The sequence below is a fragment of the Halichoeres trimaculatus genome, unplaced genomic scaffold (genome assembly GCF_033239565.1).
Source record: "Halichoeres trimaculatus isolate MK-OKI-2021-1 unplaced genomic scaffold, fHalTri1.1 fHalTri1_scaffold_1, whole genome shotgun sequence".
NCBI lineage: Eukaryota > Metazoa > Chordata > Actinopteri > Labriformes > Labridae > Halichoeres > Halichoeres trimaculatus.
Window position 1 is genome coordinate 28,738,326 of NW_027437179.1, and position 20,560 is coordinate 28,758,885.

Consider the following 20,560-nt stretch of genomic DNA (forward strand, 5'->3'; position numbering starts at 1 on the left):
ACAGGGGGGTTTGGATTTATTGCCAGAGATGAACAGAGATTGAGCGATATGCACCCTTTGCTGCAAAAGTGTGGTATGTAGCACATGAAGTGCGCAGTCGTTTAGAGACTAAACATGAAAATAGTGTAAGCAATGTATGGGAAACAGAGAAACGCATTCAAAACTTTCTGTACTGTTAAAAACCAGGCAGCAAAAGGAGGTTATACCGTTTCTCACAGCCCATTTAAGGAGACTTTTCGAGTATTAAAGTGGCATTAAGTCTTGGCACTTTGGGCATGAGTGTATTAAAAGTGGCTCAAGTCATGGAAAAGGTTGCCAACCCCTGTTCTATAGGAACTGTCCATTCTTTTAAGCCAAAGCACAAACCACTGCAGGGCAATCATGTGCATTAACTTTCTAATGCTCACAGCTTGTAATGAAACAATCAATTTCAAACTGATGGTTGTAGCATGTACCAGATACATTCAGGTCTGGTCTCGACCCAAGCTTTAATCCCCAAGGAAGGAGAGGTAATTAAAGCAAGTTGCCCCAACAGCAGGCCTCTGCTAAAGTGGTTTGCTCTTGATGTTTGCGCCATCCCTTCCTTTGATGTCTGTGAAACCATAAAACACGACAAAAAGGAAGAGACACTGTTTTGAATTTGGAGACTTTTGGTTGACACCTAGTGTACATGTGAAACTCAACAGACATCCTTCTTTACGGGAGAAGCAGTTATTCCTGACAGTCTCCATTTAGCGTCTTGTGACCCTCGACCTTTCTCTCTGGGAATGTGAAGAGAGGGAAAGATCTTTTTCAAAGATTTTGAAATATTTTCTAAGGTTTCTAAATATTTAGTCAAGATTTCTAAATCTTAAGCAAACATTTATAAATCTTTTTTAAAGATTTGTAAATATTTGCAAAGGTTTCTAAATCTCTAGTCAAGATTTATAAATCTTTTGCAAAGATTTCAAGACATTTGCCAAGATTTATAAGTATTTTATCTAGAAATTTTGAGCAAAGATTTTTTAAATATGAAGTTAAGTTTTATAAATCTTGAGGTACGATATGATTTCTAAATATGCATTCATTCACACTCCTTCCCTCCGGAAGTACCACAATGTAAGTTTGAGGAAGTATTAGAAATCTTTGCACACCAGAGCAGCTCTAAGGATCACGTAGTGTTTCGTACTGTTTTGGTGCCCACAGCATCCTGGTAACTTGTATATAACTTGGAGAGCCAAGGTAGGGGTCCCAGCAATACTCTGGAGAGAGCAATCTGCTGGGTTTGTGTAGCCTCAGGTACTTATTGAGATGGCTTTCATCATGCCACAAAGCCTCTACATTGTTTTTTTGATCCTCCATGATGCCCTGATAGCAAGCTTCAGTCATTGCCTTCATACTCTTCCATGAGCCTCCAAAGATAGCAGCATGATAGTAGAAATCTTAAATTTGTAGTGCAGAGAAGGATGAGGACACATGCTGTCAAGAAGAAGAAATAATCACCACATCCTGGTTGATGTAATGCAGAAAAAAAACAATCACTTTGAACCTCACCACATCAAGATGATTGATTGTAATGTACTGAGCCGTTGGAAACAAACATTAGAAAAGTCATTGATCGAACATTGTCATTAATAAAAGGATAGGCCCATTAACATACATTTTAAAATGCTTTTAAAGTAAGCAAACTCAGAAAAATCAGCAACTTAAAGTAAAACCGTAGTGGAAAAACGAAGAATCTTAGTGACTGCAGATGACCTGCCTCAACACACAAGTTACGTCTTATTCAGTTCCTTCATTCAGACTTTTGTCTCTTGTGATCATCACTTCACCCTAAACAAACATGTCCTCCATCTCTGCCACTACGCTTAGTCTATGCTGACACCTACTCTTTACCTTAAAAAGTGTCTCCCTTTTACTTGTTATCATGGCCTTATTTATTATAAAACAGGTTAACAGTTGACAGTATATTTACAGAAGTATCATGCTGTTACCATGACATCTAGGGCAACTGAGAAGTATCAACACAACAACCAGGACCCAAGAGCTATAACAAAGTTAAGGCTTAAATGCATATAAAATAGCAAGTGTTTATTAATAAAACAACAGAAATGTGAATATTTTCAAAGAAGGATGATGTTTCAGCAGAACATTAAATGTGAAAATCCTCAAAGCATTGAGATTTCCAGGAAGGTGAAACACCTTTGAGTGACAGCAGCACAGTGACGATTAAATTTCAGTCCTATAACCAAGTTTAGTAGTAAATTGTTACACTTTTAGCAAGTTTTACAATAAAACATTTCGCTCTTTCTGCATTTTATGTACGTGAAAGCAGAATCTCACTTAAGTCAGTGATGTTTTCTTTTGACACTTTTGTACCACTTTTTTTTTCTTTACAACAGTTAATGTAGAAGATTCCTGTAACATGATTCAAAAAATAAAAAATTAAGAGAATATATTTATGTTTCTCTGAAGTCAGCTTGGTGAGGAATACTGTAACAAACATTTTTCTGACTCGTTATTTATGTGCACAGTTTGGTTAAATGACTGATGGAACATTGCAAACACAGACATAAAAAGCTGCACAATATACATGAATACACTTTTTAATAAGCATTCACCTTTAAGTTCACTCTGCAACCCAGCGAAAGGAAGAATGTTCTGGTGCTTTTTATATTTAAAAAGACTCATGTAAAAAATAAAAATAACAGAAAAATAACAAAAATATTTGATGTGATACAAGATAAAGTTTAAAAAAACTTTCCATGTAGCTGCCTGGGAAAATTTGGACTTTTCTTGTTTTTCCTGTGTGTGAAGTCATGTAAATAAAAAAAGAAGTTTTAAGGCCTGTAGTTTTCAGGCCGGAAAGTGCTGAGAAGTCATCTTTGGATGTCCTCTAATACTATCTGGTCAGCATGAAAGAAACAGAAAAATACTCATTGTAAGTGCTCCTCCTGGGGCAGAAGGGTGGTTCTCGCTGGTTCAGCGGTCTAAGCTGGTCCGACTCCCGGCCACAACCCTTTGCTGTATGTTTCTCCCTTTTCTTTACTCTCCAAAATACCCCATTTCCTTTTCATCCTGACTAATAAAGGCAAAAAAATGCCCCCCAAAGTAACTTGAGATAGAAAGAGTTCCTCTTTGAGACATGCTTAAACACTCTGGCACATTTTTCAACCTATCTTTTGGTTCACAGTCCATGGATCAGCCCTCAGAGGGATTGCTCCGAAGAGGAGCTCAGATGAAGGAAATCCGTATAGGGATGGTGGGTGACTCTGTCCTGTGCAGAGGGGAGTGATGGGACACAACATGTTCCACCAGAGTGTGTTTGGACATGTGCTTCATAAGGTATGTCTCCTGCAAGGGGAAATAAATACATATATTAGGAAATCTTTTCGATGCAGTGGGCTTGGGTTGTTAAATGTGGCTTGACTTGCACTCCTCACTCACAGATGTGTACGCCCGACCACACATGCTGCAGCAGTAGGCCTTGGCATTTTTGATGGCGTGGGCAGACAGGTGGATCTGCAGCGAGGCCGAGTCTGAATAGGCACGATAACAGTTGGAACATTTGAAGGGTTTGTCCTTGTTGTGCTGCCGCTGATGAGACTTGAAGCAGAACAAAAAAAAAAACTTACAAATCCATACCAGATAAGGCGGAATAAGGGTACAAACAGGTGGAGGAGTTAGAGGAGCTAATGTTTACCTGTAAATTAGACAGCTGAGTAAAAGCTTTTCCACATCCAGGATGGGCACATTTATATGGTCGTTCTCCTGTGTGGATTCTGAAACAGAAAACCAACCATCATTACTAAATGGCTCATTTCATTGAGTCACTAAAAATCCTCTGAGCTCTGAAAGTAATTAAACATTTTACTAGCTGGTTTGGAAAATAGCCTTTGAGTTGCTGCCATTTGATTGGTTGATTAGGTATGAATGTTAACCAGCAGATGAATAGGTGTATCGAACAAAAAGGACAGTGAGTGTATGTACAAAGTTCAAATGTATATTAATTACCATAGGTTTTTGAAAAGTAATTGCTGAGGTAAAGTCATCATGTATTTCCGTTGTTAGCGACTGGGTACTCAATCCTTCTAAAACTAGAAAAAAAGACAAAAAAAAACTATGACCTAAATGTTTTCAGTTAAATATTAAAGCATGGATTTGTGGGGATAAAAACTAATCCTCAGCCTTAACGAGCCTTATCAGGAGAATAAGTCGGTCTTCTCTAGAACCAGTACGAAAAGATATCTGCTCAAACCAAACAAGAGGTATGCTATGATATCAGAGAAACTGTACCTGGTGTGCTGCTGCAGATGAGAGAGCTGCCGGAAACACTTCTCACAGTAAGAACAGCGGTAGGGTTTGACACCCAGGTGTATGCGCAGGTGCTGTGCCAGGTACGACGCGTTGGCGAAGGACTTGGTGCAGTGAGGACACTTATGAGCCTTCGCCTCTGTGTGGGTTTTGGAGTGAATCTGCATGTCTGACTTGGAGAAGAAGGTCAGCGGACAAATCTTACACCTGGAAACAGGAGACGGACAGACAGACACAGTACGTTGTGGTTACTTAACATCGCTTTCCTCTGACTTGCATGTTTTCCCCTCTAACCGTTTTATTCAGGAAGATCAAGGAAAACAGAAGACCTGTTAACCTGTGATGAATATATCTGAATAATCGATTATGAATAAAGAAATTTAATAGTTCATCTGACAATTATCTCATCTTGAAGACGTGTTTTCCTTGTTTTTACCAGCCCCTGATTGTGATGTGATTCAACTTTTTGCCAATAAATAACAAAAAAAAACCCCATCTATCTTGACATGATTACATTCTAAAAAGTGTTTGTGCTGGTTGCTAAAATACTGATGTGGTACTGTGAGATTCAGAAAGTTCTGGAAGAATTTATACACAGGTCATATCCATATCTATATTTAACCAGACAACAACTCTGCACAGTCATTAACTGGATCTTTCTCCCCTTATGACTGCAGACAAGACAGGGCACTATTTAATTAACAAGCAAAAAGTTAGCAGTAACTAGAAATACTGTTAACTACTGTTACAGTACCTCTTTTGGTTCTGACCGTCATAGATTGAAGCATTCAGAAGTTTGCTTGTACCTTATCTGTAAACTTAATGTAATAATGATGGTGTAGCCAAAATCAGTGCAAAAGTACTTAGTCAGCTATTAGTCCAGGATCATTGCTATTGTAAATACATGAATGTGTGTCTACAAGAACAGGTTTATGGCACACTTTAAAGACAGAGTTTGACACTAACTCTTTATTATGGGTGTGTGTATTTAGAGATGTTCAAACACTTTCCAGACATTTAAGTATGACTTCCAAGAGAGCAGCACCTTTTCAGGTATGAGTTCCAACTAGCATACCTCCTGTATGTCTGTAATGGGACTCAAACTGGCAACCCTTTAGTTCCCTAATCAAACCCCTGCAGACTGGCTACTGCTGCCCCCCACCTGTGGAAAAAACTTGCCAACTCTTACACTGACCTGTAGGTTTTCCCTTCTTTGGCGGTGATGGTGACACAGGACTGGTCATGGCCTGATGCGAGGATCGGGTAGGGAACCACAAACAGGGAAGACCCGTTCTCAGCTTTGATTTTCTTGCGCCCTCGTTCCTCCTTTGGTGGAGGGCCAAGGAGTCCCACCAGCCCCCCGCCATTTTTCCCGGGCTCCAGGCTGTGGCTGCATGTTAACCCTGAGATGAGGTGGGGAGTTGGGGCTCCACCCAGCCGGCTGTGGCTGCTGGAGGTGGGTGTGGTGGGGGTGATGATCTCTGAGGTGTTGAGGTTGCCTGTTCTGGAGGCCAGAGCCACACCTGATGGGTGCAAAGATGAACACCGGGTTTACATGTAACTAGCTGAGACTACCTGTTCCCCATGTGCCCCTAAAAATCTAACGGGTAGGTTAGTTCATCTACTATAAGTTCATCTTTTTATTTTTATTTCATTAATGTATAAAAGCCTGAGGCATGTGGAACTTAACAAACATACTTATTTTGCATTCCTTATGCCATTTACATTTTGAGGTACTTCGCTAATGCTGTTTGTCATTTGTGCTTTTTAGAGCTTTCTCTACCTTTAAGAGGGAGTATTGTGTCTTTTTAAGGCTTTATACCCTCTCTTCTTCCATGTAGACGCTTTACATTTTTCAGAAAAGGGATTTTTCTCTCACTGGTGTTTTAGAAAATCCTTATTTTAGCCTCTGTCTGAAACACCTTGTTTTAGCTACTGTCTTCTTTAAGCTTCCTGCTCCACAAACCCCCTTCCCTCTGATTGGCTAGCCTTCTGGAGGCCTGTCAGGGGCACAGCTATGGGCACACAGTTTTGAGCAAGTAACAGACAGATTCAGGGATTTCTACAACATATGAATATGTAGCAGTTTGAAAATCTACACACACTCAATTAAGACTTCTATGATCAAAACTTTTGATCCATGATTCAGATGGGAAGACATGATACCCCTCTTTTAAGGTATTCTCTTTCTATTTTTCACTTATAGGAAAAATACAGCCAGCTAATAAGTAGAGGAGCTATAACAGACATAAAGTGGTAAACATGAAAGTTGAATTTGTAGTTGCCTCATCTTTTCCCTGTAAACTCCCATGTTATGACTTTACTGCTCTTTAAACTTTAACAACTTATCAACATTAACCACTCCCTGCCTTGTTCTAATTATACATGTGACTGAAGTCCTCAATCAGAGCCTTGAGGACTAACACTGAACCACAGGGTGTGGAGTTTTAAGAGAACACTTCAGCTGTGAAAATGTTCCAGTAGAGGGAAATTGTGCACAGTAAATGACGTACTGACAGCTCTGTGTATGTACAGTGTGTTACCTGAAACATGGTTTGTTCTTGAGGGATGGTCTATCAGCTGACGTAAATGCCAGTCTTCCCATAATCCTCTGGCTTTGATAGCTGCCTTATCATCCAGATTCAAATTCACATCCCCCAGGATACGACCTGGAACAGAAAAAATGCATTGAAGTTTTTTTTTTCCCTGATTCTGAACATCACCACCTCAGTCCAAGACTTTAAAACCAGCTGGTCTTAAAGAATTAAACCTTATTATAATTCATCATCACACAGCCGTTAAGAAAGCCCTGTTTCTTTACGCGCTGGTAGGGTTGTGCTGGAAATTCTGAGTTATACTGTATCAGGTGAAAAACACAGAAAACTCCCAAATCTTTTGAAAAAAAACCAACATGCTATTATCTTTTATCTTTATTACACTGAGAAAATATCTGCAACAAGTTTGAGTTTTTCTATTATTTTCTGTGTTGCGTTTCTAGAAATAGCAGTAATATGACTAAAAGTGAACGATGTTTTAAGTGTCATGAAGCCCTGATCTGAGCCCTGCAGCAGGATCAGTACAGAGTAGATTAAGTTAAGAAGTCGACTACCTGTGACAGAGCTGGAGGCGGGGCGTGCATGCAGAGCGATGTCGGGCTGAGACGGGCTGTGGAGGGCAGGCATCTGCTGGGCTTTGGACATCACATGCTGGCCGCTCTCCGCCTGGCTGTGGGGGGGCAGTAAGGGCTGCTGGGAGGAGGGGGCTGAGGCAGCGGGCAGATGAGGTGGTCTGATCTTCTCTGCCATCAGCTGCTCCTTGATTTTATTGATCAAGACTAAGTTATCCAGCTGACAGGCAGGGAATGACATTTGTGACAAGAAAACAGCAATCAGTTCAGTCAGTGTCACTTTATGAGATGATGGTGCCCTCTTGTGGCTGATAGGTGTCATTGCATCCAATTTGCTCTTTAATGTGTTTTTATAACAAGTACATGATAAAGAATGGACCTAAATTAAAAGCTTTCTGTATTTCAGGAGAGAAACCATCAAGCAATAATAAAAGTTTGTTTTTTACAGGTGTGATTGCCTGTACTTTCTTTTATACATACTTCCTTTAACAACATTTCAATCACAGACTGTTCTGATGTATGTTTTATCATTTGTATCAGTTTTGACATGGTTTTACAAAAGTTTTGTATATTGTATCTTGTATGTATCTTGATTTGAGCGGCAATTTAATGTCAGAGTGCCCTTAGCATTTCAAACACTTAAAGATGCTATGAGGAGGATCTGTTTCGATTGCACTCCCTCGCCACCTTGTGGCCCTGAGTCTCCGCACACTGTTGTAAATTACTTTTAGTGAGGCGTGGGTTTGTTTTGGAATTAAATGGAAACTGGGTCAAAACAAATTTTGTTGGTTCAAGACAAGTTTTTACTGGATACAACACGCTGAGGTGAAGTATTTATCAGTACAGTTACGTAGCGCTACGGTTTGAAACATGACATTAAGCCAATGCTGTAGCAGCCAGCTATATGTTAGCCCGGTGCTCCGACATATCAATAGGCTAACATGACAACAAGTAAATAGGCCTACTGTCAGTTTATAAGTAGTTTTAGTAGTCATTTATATTTAGCACAGCTGGCAAAGACATGTCCATAATGTGTAACACCAGTAAATCCTGGTTAGCTATGTCCTGCCAGTCATCTACCAAGCAGAGCTTACGTAACCTCACTCTTCATTTTATTGATAGACTCTCAAGTTTGAACAGACCACCAACATTATCACAAACAGTTTAGCCCCCTTGTTAGCCTTTAGCTCGGGCTGTATCACTATGCCATTTAGCTTTCTTCTGCTCTCCTGTCCTTTTTCTGTCTGACAGTTAGGCTCCTGTGTCCACCATCACTACAAAATTAGTCATAGAAATCTTTTTTAACAGAGAAAAACACAGATCTCTGTATTTTTTATCTCTTCTCACTGCTAAACTTTGCCAGCCGGTGTGGTGTTGTCATAGGCACCTAGACCACAGATCGATCCGGTCCTGGATGACCCGACCTGGAAGCTAAGAAGTAGCAATTTAGAATAACCTATAATCAGTAACACTGGCTCTGATAATCTTGTTTTAAAATGTGGATTACAATCAGGCATACATCTAGAAAGACTTTTTCAAGATCACTCTCAAACTCCTCACAGCCCCTTTAATGTTATAAAAAGAGTTTTTATGTTTTCAAGTTACTTTAAACATGTCTTATGTTTATTTTTTATTTCTTTGATTTTTAACAATTATTTTATTTTCTGTAGGTTTTAAATGTATTAAATCCACTATGCAGCACTTTGCACACAAAATAAAGTGGATTCGATTGGTTTGGAAAAAACACTCATGGCCCAAGAATAGTGGTATTAAAGCAATAGTTTGTTATTTTGGCAAAAAAAAGGGCCAAAGTTCTTACTGTTGGAACCAAAACAAGAAGACTGACACCACTCTTATGACAGTACAGAAACCAGAAACAGTGAGGAAAAATCTACTCACAGTCTTATGAATAATAATTTTTTTAACAGTCTGACTAATACTGTAATGATTGACACTTTTATTCAAAGCCTTTTTATCAACAGTGTATAATTATAAATGCAAGTTTGGGACCTAAGTATTCAGAACAGTCTATTAGCATTAAATGGAAGTTTGTGCGTATTGTTAACACACATCCACTTTGCTGGTCTGTATTTAGGTTATTGTCATCTCGTTTTGCTCATCTTTTCTCTTTCTGCATCTCTCTCAAACCTAAACACACACTCATTAGATGTCAGTCAAACATGAGTCTTGTTCTGCCTGAGGTTTCTGTTAACAGGACATTTTTCCTTGCCATTGTGGGTTAAGATGAGATCAGACCCTTTATTTTGTCTTGTTGCTGGGTCTTAGTTTCAATTCTTGCCCTTTTTTGGAAATTGATGATTAATTTTCAAAATGGCACACAGAAATTTCCACAACATCATGTGTAAATCTTGCAAGTACACACTGTTTTGGATTAAAAAAAAGTTGAATTGTTATCACAAACTATAACTGTGCTATTTGTGCTGCTTTGTTTTGTTGCTCAACATAGCTTCTTATTTAACAAAGATACAGACACAGAACTGAGCTAGTCTCTCTAGCTGATTTACTCTAAAAAAAAATAAAGTTCCTAAAATTTTTAAAAACAGAAAATCTGTTAAAAAGACAAACACAGTGAACGCTCACACACGCCTGCCTTTAATGTGGGTAAATAGGAAGGAATACCAGCATCACTCACCTGGCCAGGCATGGCAGGAGGTGGGGGCCAGAAATAGGGATTGTTAAAGCGAGGTTCAGCCATCCTGAAACAAACACACACGGGTCATAAATGAACTGAGGGCAACTTTGACATCTGTCCATCCATCCATCAGAGACAACAGTACAAGCATCGAGTACATGTTGGTCGAACTTGTGAGACATGCTCCTTCTGACAAGTGTTTACTGCATTTATTGAATGGTGAGTCAACATTTTTCCTGCTTCCATCTCTAATATTTAGGCCTATGATTTATGCATATAAACATTAAAGATTAGGGAAAATGAAAAAAAAAAACATCTGCAGCTGGACTCCATCTCTTGTTAAGCATCCTTCAGTGTTTCAAGTTGTTTTTTTGTTTTGTTATGTATTTTTGTTTTGGAAACTGCCGTTTAACATTTTCCCAAAGGCTACCTCGGGTATGTGATGTGATGTGATGATCTATTGTAGGGTGTAAAATAGTATTTTCAAAGCTTATATCATCAGCTTTCCACCCAAGCAGCTGACTGTTCAATTAGTCCCAGTTTTATGATGGAGTTTCCAAACAAGAAGAGGCCTCTGTGTTTTTGGACTTTTTACAGTTCTTCACTTATCAGACTCATCACAGAGGATGTTCCACAGCTGTGGCTATACCCGAGAAGTCTGTAGAGAGACTCTGAGGTCCGGCAGCTTTTCTTAGGATTTCCAACCACAGACCTCAGTGATGGGCATGCTGCCGAAGAGATAAGCTCTCACATGATTACGGCAGCTAGTTAGGGAACTCTTCAGAGCCGTTATTATCAGCAAAAGCAGAAACGTTACAACTGATGTGGCTCTGATGCTAATCTGTCTCCTGTTCAACACACATGGGGCCCCGGCTGGTGGAGGGTCTGATGGGAAAAAGGCAAAAAACTGGAGCAAAGCAGGACCTGAAAGAGGCTGTAAGGTGAGTAATCTAAAATAATCAGCATCTATAGGCAAACTAAAGATGATGGTGATGCTATTTTCAGGTTATTTTGTTAGTCTGTGAAAGGAGACATAAAAGCATGGAATAAAGGCTGTACGAGCCAAATCCTCATTCTTATAAAACAGAGAGAGATGTTTTTTCTTGAATATATGATCTTTAAGGCCTTTCTTTCCCTCTCCTCTCTGAAGTTCTTTTTATAACACATTTAACTCTGCATGCTTTGGCACACTTCACCATTCCTCAGTCTGTTTGGCTAAGCAGAAGCATAACACAGTCCTCGTCTGTGAGCCAAGGGAAACAAAACTGATACATTCAGGGGTACAGGCGCACAGTAAACCCCACAGAATATTTCTCTAATGATGCCAGAGGGGATCACTTTCACTTCCTGGAGGCGCTCTGCCCCATGGGAAGCAGGATTAGGAGTTTGACTGCTGCTGCTGGACATCTTTGTGTCCCTATTTTAATCTGACAGTCTTCACAGAAAATGATTAATGGCAGAGATGTGTGGACGACATGACACACAGGTCCTGCATAGTGCTTTACACTCTCACTGTATGTCAGCAAACATCAACTTTCTGTTTCCTGATACATCTATAACTACACAGAGTGGCTGCACAGCCTTTGGACTAACTTCAGTGGTAGCCTACTATGAACAATTTCATTAGAATATTTTTTTTCTTACAGGATTGCAGCTGAGTCTCTCTATAGAGCTGGAATAAGTTAACACATGTAGTTTTCAGATTTGGTAATGAATCTCCTATTTAACACACTGCTCTTACCAGCGAGATATATTCACTTATGCACACCTTAATAATTAAGAAAACCTCTATTAACACTGAAGTGAATATTCATTCACATTAATAACAAGTTACCTTTAGGCCTTCAACAGCTTACTGTACAACTGAGTCATACAACATTATCAGTTCAATTAAAGTTCCCGTGAGGAACTCTTTGTGTTGGTTTTGTCGGCCCCTTGTGGTCAAGGTGTTACCTCTCATGCTATTGCTGATAATACCCTGTAAATTTAAGAAATTTGTTTTCTGACAAAAAAAATTCCCTGCTCTTGTGCACATTCAGACATTAGCGATCAAAACAGACCAAGGTATGCATGAGCCAGGTTAGCGCCTCAAGAGGACATTAAAATTAATGGAGGTAGAACCCACCATAACAGATGCAGCTGTTTTAAAGATGGCGGACGCAGTGCTTATGTGTTACCATTTAAGACAATTATGCGAAAATAACAGAGACTGAACGTAGGTATGGAAAAGTATGCAGACGTGTAGCTATTTGGCAAATTTCGATTTAAAAGACACAATATTTTTAAGTTAACAGATCACATAAGGGAGGCAACCGAAGTCTCAAACCAAGGCTCACTGCTTTCAGTTTTGCAATTTTGCAAGTTCTCTTCATTTTGGGTCCTTCCAAGAAGTTTGGTGAAACGCTATGAGTTCATCAAACAATTGTTTGTAGAGTTATTCATTGAGTTACTGGGGCATTGCCACAGCGCTTGTTCTGCAAAGCAGCGTTCATATTGCTTATTTTATACTTTGAGGTCTTCCATGCGTGATCTGAAACACAGCACAAATTTGCTGTGTCCAAGATCTTCGGCCAAACGTTCCCTCTCTAATTTTGTTTATCTTTGACAATTGCCTAGCTGATAACAGCTGTTTTTCATTCTATATTTGATGTGAATACTGGCGCATAATGAGAGATTCTTTCAACAAATTGTCCATTTCTTCCGATTAAAAGTTGGCTAGATCCTTTATCAGTCACACCATTATCATTTGCCAGATTTTTTGCTGTAACTTGAATTATTTGGATAGGGTTTCCAGGGGCTACCCTCGGCATATGATGTTCTGCACTTGTGTCGCTTTCATGGGGAATTTAACTGGACAATTATTTACAGTCCTGCATGCAGCTAACGCTATGTTATGACTAATGGTCACGTCTGTGTACCGAAGATGTGAGAAGTTAATTAAAAGAAATGATCAGTGTTAATGTGGTGGTCTAGTTTGGTTTTGAAGGCAAAAAGAAGGCTTCATTTTGTTTCATTGTGTTCACAAGCACTTAAAAACTCCTCATAGTGGCTTTAAAAAACAAGGTGTGATCATTTATAACCCTAGCAGATGAAGAATGGAAGTGATGAAATAATGAAGTAGGTCATATTTTTTAAAAAGTAGTGAGGAATAATAGCCTATACTGATAAGCAGTGCTTCATTTGTGTTAATGTGTAGAGTATGGGCACAAAAGATTTTAAGAAGAGATTAAATGATGTCATATTCAGCAGACATCAGCTTCACTGTAACTTAACAGAAAACTGATCATTTCAGTAAGATTAACAGCAGGAAGAAAAACAAGTCCAGGTCGGAGACAAAAGTTAGGTTTAACTTTTCCTTCTTCTCTGTCTGCTGTGCTGAATTATCCCTCCATGACGGAGATAAAGAGAGAAGAGCATCTGTTTACTGCCGAGCTGTAAATGAGAGCATCATCGTGTCCTCCGAAGCGCCTCGCTCTGTCCGCCGCCTCTCCCACATTCTCAGACAGTTTATTAAAAAATTTCAGACAAAAGGAAAACAAAAATGGCAGCCCTGTCTTATTTTTATAAGCAGTGGACGCCATATTCTGCAGATCCGAATATTATAAGGAGCTGAATCTCCTGGTGCACTGAAAGGCTGTGGCGATGCGTCGGGATGTGGCTTATTTGCATAAAGCGTACGAACGATTGTTTACTTTGATTTGCAGGTTTGAATAGCCCGGCTTCAGGAGGAAAAAAAAGCCTGACACTTCCTACAACAATCATCATGCTGAAGCTGAATCCTCTGCAGCTGCTGAGCCATAAATCCAAATGTCGACGTGAATACTGGCGCGTAATGAGAGCTTTTATTTGCACGAGAGGAAAAACGGAATCTTTTAACATCTCTACGCTGCAAATACCTTTTTTTTGGATGCAACTTTTGCGTGACTTAAAGAGAAAGGGTGACAGAGCAAGACGGGAAAGGTGCACGTAGGAGAAAAGGAGAAAATAAGGAGGGAGAGGTTTTGCATCGGGCGGCCAACATACCTGAAGCAGCGAGAAGAAATATTTTATACAGGATTGGACTCTTCTTTCTGCTCGCTCTCACTCGGACTTCAAACCTTCCGGGTCGCCTGCTGTTCACTTCTGGGTGCTGCAGGCGAGGGACAGAAACTGATTTTTAACCCATTTTCTGGTTTCTCCTTTAATACTTGGCTATTTTCCTGCAGATGTTGCGCTCGCCTGGTGCGTTGCAGTGACTTCATTAAGCGTGGGATGTTTGTTTATTTTTTTTGCACCGTAATGTACTGTAACACGTGTGAGGCTGACTTTTACGTTTATCTTCAAAAACAATAGTATCAAAAAACACTCAGATGATGCTGTTTAATTTGCAGGGATCAAGCATGAAGTGGGAGCCATTTGTTGCATACAGGTGTGGTGTTTCTCGATCCGCCTCCTCGGGTCACTTCGGTCATGTACAGTAGATATGATGTGTAATCCTCTCAGCTGCAGCATGACAGCTTACTAATGTGCTCTGTGCTGAGCTCAGCAGGAGGTGGCACTGCTGCCACACATAGACAGGCTCAGGTAGAGCTGGCAGGTTGATCCAAGGGCTGCAAATATGAGGAAGCGCACTAATAACAAAAACATTAACTTAATTTTACACAATTCTAAATTCAAGAAAATTCTGCCCTGAGCTAGCATGTATGGTGCTGTGGAAATCCCAATCAAAAGTTTCCACGTATCATTCTATAACTCATTTCTATGTTCTGTCTAAAGTCAACTGAGGAAACCATAAAATTAAACAGCACCTCAACGCTTACCATTAAAGCCACAATAAAGGTGATTTAGTGGCAAACACTGACTCGACAAACAATATTTTTATATGGCTGCACATAATTGCAAGGTTTAACTGGGTGTTAACATCAGTAGCATGTGTTCAGTTTCCCTGCACACAGAGTTGTTTTCTTAAATCCTGACACACATTCAAATTTATGCCTGCACAGCCACAGCTCATGCAAATTACCAAATGACTAGATCTTCTATCTGTGCTGTGAGCAGAAAGAAAAAGAAGCACAAATGTGAGGAACAGCAAACTGTCAACTCACTACGCAATAAAGTCATTCAAATTTTATACATCATTTCTGAGACACTTGAAAAAAAGCATCTCTCTTTCCTGCAGCTGTCAAAGATGATATAATAAATTAACCGTTAAGGCATTCAAAATTCAAAACAAATCCTTGTTGTCTCTTCTCTATTTTGCAGGCATAGGGGCAACAAATTGGTTTTCTTTTGGAGCTTGATTTGAGTATGCTTTGCACATCTTCCTGCTTTCTGTAGCATGTGTATTTCAAAAGGAAATGATGAATAAAAGTGATTATAAAATGTGACCCTTTTTATCAGTAGGGCATCCTGTTTTGAAAAAAAAAAACAGCATACTGTTCATACATAAAGGGGAAGCTTTGAAATTGCATCATTGCTTTCCAAATTTCTTGTAAAGATCTGTCACATTCTCTGCCCTGTTTTTGTTTCTCTGCATCTATTTTATTGAGTTTCACAGATTGTTGATCCTTCCTCACAGCTTGTATGGTTGGTTTATGTAGTACTATGAAATTTATCTGCTTAAAATTATGAAATCAAGGGATCACAAGTTTAAAACATGCTTTTGCACTCGCCTTGTGGTGTGGAAACTTAAGAACAGGCTATCATCTTTTGTGTTTTTAAGTTTTCAAATAGAAAATTAAAAAAATTTATTACATAATAAGTCACAACTTAGTAACTGAATAGAATTTGCTTAAAAACTTGGTATGATCTTTATATTTCCCAGGAGCATCTAAATGTATGTAATAACGCCAACATGATGGTCTATTACTACAGCACATGTCAAAACAGAGCACAGAGACAAATAACAACAATAACTTATATTTAAACAGAGACTGAGTTTGAAATAAGCTTAGAATTTGGGAACACTCATGCTGCTGCATCATTTTTGATAGATTTGCAGATAGTAGAGATTAGCATCATCTTCCTCCTGTGATCATAGTCCTGTTTCATGATCAACACCCTGCATACATGTGTGTGTTTTCTTCCCCTCTAAAATAATACACTATGGTTTCAAGAAGGTGGGTGTAACACAGGAATGTCCACACTGTCGGTAAGAAAAACACATCTTCTATCCTTCACTGATGTCAACACATTTATCTCTCCGCTGAACACACACACCCACAGACACACACTTTGCATCCCTCACTGTTAGTTAGCTAGTTGGACTGGTTTTCTTGCCTGCACAAACAGAGCCACACCCTCAGAGGCGCACATGTTCCCTCACCTTCACACAGGCCAGGTGCAGGGAGCACAGGAGGGGGAGGTGAGGGAAGGCGGGAGGGGGTCATTATCCCCATGAGGGTGGAGCAAAAGGTGGAGGGGGGGTGAAGAGAAGCAGATGAAACGTTTGACGCTCATGTTAACATGCTGCTTTGAAGGCTCCTGTGAGTCCAGGTAAGAACTAAACAACTTCACATTAGATACTTGGAAAATCTAGACTTTACTTAAAGAGTGTACTTTAAATATAACATGTTAATCATGGATTGAGATAATAGGATTATATTTAATGGCAGAGTCAGTCTGATTGCACAGTATCATGTTCAGGAAAGGGAAATAATAACTCACAGCTCACAGCAACGGAGTGAACTGTGCATTTTCTGTTCCTGAAGTGTGTATGGCATTTTATGAATCTATTATTTCAGAACCCTTCAAAACTGCATGCATGATGACAGTTGAAGTTTCAGCCAAGTTTCCTCACTGTGGGTCAACTGTAAACAACAGTCCAGTCCAGGGTTCACCTCTTATGTCAACAATGAAAATATTGAGCTGAAACGAAAGCCAAGGCTGAAACGTTCAGAAAGGAATTATCATAGATCTGTGAGAAAAGTGTACGAAAGCTGCACAGATATATATTTAACACCTTCATGTGGGGTTTACAGTGTGCAGAGTGCCGGGCATTCCTGAGCCTCTTCCACCCTGAGGCCGATGGAAAACCAGTCTGTTCATACGTTAACCTGTGTGTGTTGTTGTTGTTGTAGCCATGGATGGTGTGTTGGAAGGAGCCGTCGTGTTGTGTGTGTGCAAACTGGTCAGCAGTCTACTCTTCCTGCCTTTGCTGGCTGAATCCCACAGTCCGGTTAGCTTCTGCTCCTGTTGCCTCCTCTTCTTCACCGACTTCCTGGTCACAGGTGAGTTTCAGGTGTACTGGTCAGCACCACAGTTTGGCTCAGTGGTTCTCAACTATGAGATAGGAGAAAGATTGTTATAACGGCATAACCTATCATGTCTCAAATGTGCATAAATAAGATATTATATGCAACCCAAAGCTTTTAGTCACACTAAAGACAGAGAAAAAGCTAAGGTAACAATGCTTTTTAAAGCAGAGGTAAAAAGAGAAACATTTTTTGACCTGCCCTCTTAAATGTCCATTTTTTATTTTCTTCTAAGAGCTTAACTTTTTTTTTGCAGATTTTAAAAAGTTAGCTGGCTCAAACAAACAAGTCACAAATCTTGCACTTTTTTTGAAAGAAATTCAAGCAAAAATTAATATCACCTCCCTCTCAGTAGAAGTAAACCTATAGTTGCTTTATAGTTGCTTCCTTTTTGTCAGTTTGTCAAGGTCTGCATCACCACAACTGTTGGTTGCATCACTAATTTTTCAAATATCATGATTCCTCCTCCATACATCAAACTGATAAATGTTTTAACTTGTAAGTATTGTTTTTTCCAAACCAAATTATAAAGTCTCCCTTCACTGAGCAGGGGCTTTGCTTAATGTGCCTTCTCTTGTTGTCTGACTTACATTGTGTGGTGCAATGGACGTGCAGTTTGGCAGAAACTTTTCTCGTGCTCACCTGCTATCTCAGTTTCACAGGATTTGAACAGGATATTGCAACAACAGAACAGTTTCTGCAGCCTATAGTGTCTTTTTTTCTCTTCAAACTTTCACAATTGTGATGTGGAAACTACAACCTCCAGAGCACAGTCAGAGTGAAATGTGAATTAACTCTCTAGATGCTTATCATCCTACCCAAATTTCCTCCCAAATTTTCCCCCAAAAGGAAAGAACTTGATGTATTGCAGAGTTTTTAAATTCTTCTTTGAAAAATTTAGAAGATGAAGTTTTAATTCTTGGCTGGGCACGTTTTTGTCTTACAATTGAGAGACAGCTGATCCTTCTTGTTATTTCATTATTCAAATCATATTAAAAACACTTCTGTAAAAGCCTAGTCCAATTTCACTTCCTGACACTTTCTTTTTCCCCTCTACAGTTTTTCTGACTTTCCTTTCCATCTTTGAGCCCTGGCTGGCCAACCAAACCGCCCAACTCAGTGATGTCATTGCCCTGCGCGTCCTGCTCTTTCTTGGCCACACATACGGCGCGGTAATGCTCCTGACCACACCACTGATCGCTGTGGAGACACTAACCAGACTCCTGTGGCCTCCATCTACAGACACTCACTGGACAGAAAGTCAAGCTAAGGATGATGGACTACATTGTTTTGTCTGGGAGGAAGCTGTGGAAAAGGAGGAGGATAGAGACAAAGAGAAGCGGTTCTCTCATGTTGTCAGCTACCTCTGCTGTCTGTCAGTGTGGGTCGTTGTTGCCCTCAATGTCAGCTGGCGATCGAAGCTGGAGGAAGTGCTGACTTCTTCCTGTTTGCACACAACCAACTCTCTCGTCAGGTGCTTGCCCAACCTGTTCAGCCCCATGCCCAGCTTTGTGCACCCCTGCTGGGGCATAGCCTTCCTCTCACTTCTCATGCTCCTCCTCTCCACCAGCACAAGCTTGGATGGATGGCACCTGGTCCTTGGATGTCTGGGACAAGAAAAGCACAGAGAGAGCAGAAGCATCAGGAGTAGCAGTGACAATTGCTGGCAAGACTTTGTTCTAGTTCCCTCTGAGCGTGAGAGCTCTTGCAAGTCAGAACCAGAGGCAGAGCAGTGTGTTGACCCAGAGAAAACAGAGAGCAGCTGCACCATTCACAAAGCCTATTCCTGGAACAGCATGAAGATGTCAACAAGTCACCACGGAGACTTTGTCCTCATCCCACCTGATGTAGTTTCTGCAGGGAAGGGAGGACAGGAGTATGGAGGGACAAAGAGAAGTATCCGTCTGACATTTATAGCAGATAACCACGTGGACTCAGAACACAGGAGACAGTTTTGTTGGGGACAATGGGGTTTTCCCTGCCCCAGGGTGAATGTAATGATAGGGTTTATGGGTGTGCTCTCTGTCTTTGTACTGCCTCTGAATCTCAGCGTGAACATCCTTCTGATTAGGACCATAGAGACTCTGCTGGAGCTGTGTGTCAGATCTTTAGTAAACACAAACAATCCCCCCACCTTGACCTTGCACAATGAAACACATCTATAAAATAAAACGAATGAGAAGCAGGACTTAGAGGCTGATTGGGTGCTGTTTGCAACATGATCACTAAATTAATATTGCATGTGTACAGATGGCAGGTCTACCTGCAAACATTGGTTTGAACAGAAGGTAAATGCATTTCAGAACAGTTTTTCACACGATGAATAATAAGCTGAAAGGTGCTGAAGAGGCAGGTTGAGGCGTGCTTGTTACACCGACACTAAACCAGGCTGAAACAGACAGCTGGAAGGCCAGAGCCTTGAGATCTGCAGTGATCTGTCATTGCACAACAGGTTACAGAACAAGTCTCTCTCATTTAAATAAGTCTAATCCAGGGCAGAAGGGGTACAGTGTTTTAAAGAAAGCTGTATGAAGTTAGCTGATGCTGCGTCACATAAACCCTGCGTGCTGCACTGTACAAATAAGTATTGTGCCCATGACTGGAGGGTGTGCCAGATTTTTTTGTCTTGTTTGTAGTTTTGTCTCTGTTCTTTTTAAAGCCAATAGCCTCAGAGGAATTTGCTTCCCTTTCAGAGATTACGCCTGAAAAGGTACATTGAGTACTGTAATGAAGTTCATTCAAAGTACTTGAACTTTACATATTGTTTTCAGTTTCTGTACAGCTCCAATGCACTGTTTTCTACACTGCAATAACTGAAATCTTATCAAGTGTTTTTGTCTTATTTTAAGAAAAACTGTCTTGTTATACTTGATATGAGCCACATTCAACTGGTCAGTCCAGAAAAATGTCTTGTTTTAAGTTATTCAAAGACAAAAATGAGGTCTGAATTGCTTGCAACGAGTAGAAAAAACGGCCAATGGAACAAGAAAAATTGGTTGAAAATATTGGCAGATTTTTTTTACTTGTTACATAGTATTATTACTCAGACTCCATTTTTGTCTTTAAATAAGTTGAAACAAGACATTTTTCTGGACTGGTCAGGTGACTGTGGCTCATTTTAGGTTTAAAAGGACATTTTCTATTGAAAATAAGACTAAAACAAATGATAAGATTTCATTTTTTTCCAGTGTATTAATATATTTTGCTTTTTTTATATTGTTCTCTGAGATTTTTTGAATAAAATAATGCAAAAAA

General features: G+C 39.9%; 2 protein-coding genes across 4 annotated transcripts; one reads left to right on the forward strand and one right to left on the reverse strand.

Annotated features, from left to right (window-relative positions):
- Positions 1-1,788: 1,788 nt before the first annotated feature.
- On the reverse strand, positions 1,789-14,207 carry znf362a (zinc finger protein 362a). Of its 2 annotated transcripts, none has more exons than XM_074672010.1 (9): positions 14,097-14,207; positions 10,074-10,137; positions 7,403-7,607; positions 6,837-6,962; positions 5,489-5,816; positions 4,276-4,500; positions 3,683-3,761; positions 3,427-3,585; positions 1,789-3,333 (listed from the first exon to the last, which is right to left on the reverse strand). In XM_074672010.1, the coding sequence occupies exons 2-9, from the start codon at positions 10,134-10,136 to the stop codon at positions 3,214-3,216; spliced, it is 1,305 nt and encodes a 434-aa protein (XP_074528111.1). In that variant the 5' UTR covers position 10,137; positions 14,097-14,207; the 3' UTR covers positions 1,789-3,213. The 2 variants fall into 2 exon arrangements, with proteins under 2 accessions (XP_074528111.1, XP_074528102.1); XM_074672001.1 differs by having other exon boundaries at positions 1,797-3,333; positions 7,403-7,640.
- LOC141791493 (uncharacterized) lies at positions 14,199-20,192 on the forward strand. 2 transcript variants are annotated; one of them, XM_074672022.1, is made up of 3 exons: positions 14,199-14,294; positions 17,132-17,281; positions 18,365-20,192. In XM_074672022.1, the coding sequence occupies exons 1-3, from the start codon at positions 14,279-14,281 to the stop codon at positions 19,468-19,470; spliced, it is 1,272 nt and encodes a 423-aa protein (XP_074528123.1). In that variant the 5' UTR covers positions 14,199-14,278; the 3' UTR covers positions 19,471-20,192. The 2 variants fall into 2 exon arrangements, with proteins under 2 accessions (XP_074528123.1, XP_074528131.1); XM_074672030.1 differs by lacking the exon at positions 14,199-14,294 and adding an exon at positions 16,486-16,547.
- Positions 20,193-20,560: the final 368 nt, after the last annotated feature.

Excerpts from the sequence above, each read along its gene's own strand:
- znf362a (XM_074672001.1), bottom strand. The coding sequence starts at position 10,136 with ATGGCTGAACCTCGCTTTAACAATCCCTATTTCTGGCCCCCACCTCCT. Across the intron at positions 6,963-7,402 it reads CGCCTCCAGCTCTGTCACAG|GTCGTATCCTGGGGGATGTG; the intron begins GTAGTCGACTTC and ends TTTCTGTTCCAG. Across the intron at positions 3,334-3,426 it reads GTGGTCGGGCGTACACATCT|GAGACATACCTTATGAAGCA; the intron begins GTGAGTGAGGAG and ends TTCCCCTTGCAG.
- LOC141791493 (XM_074672022.1), top strand. Across the intron at positions 17,282-18,364 it reads CACCGACTTCCTGGTCACAG|TTTTTCTGACTTTCCTTTCC; the intron begins GTGAGTTTCAGG and ends TCCCCTCTACAG.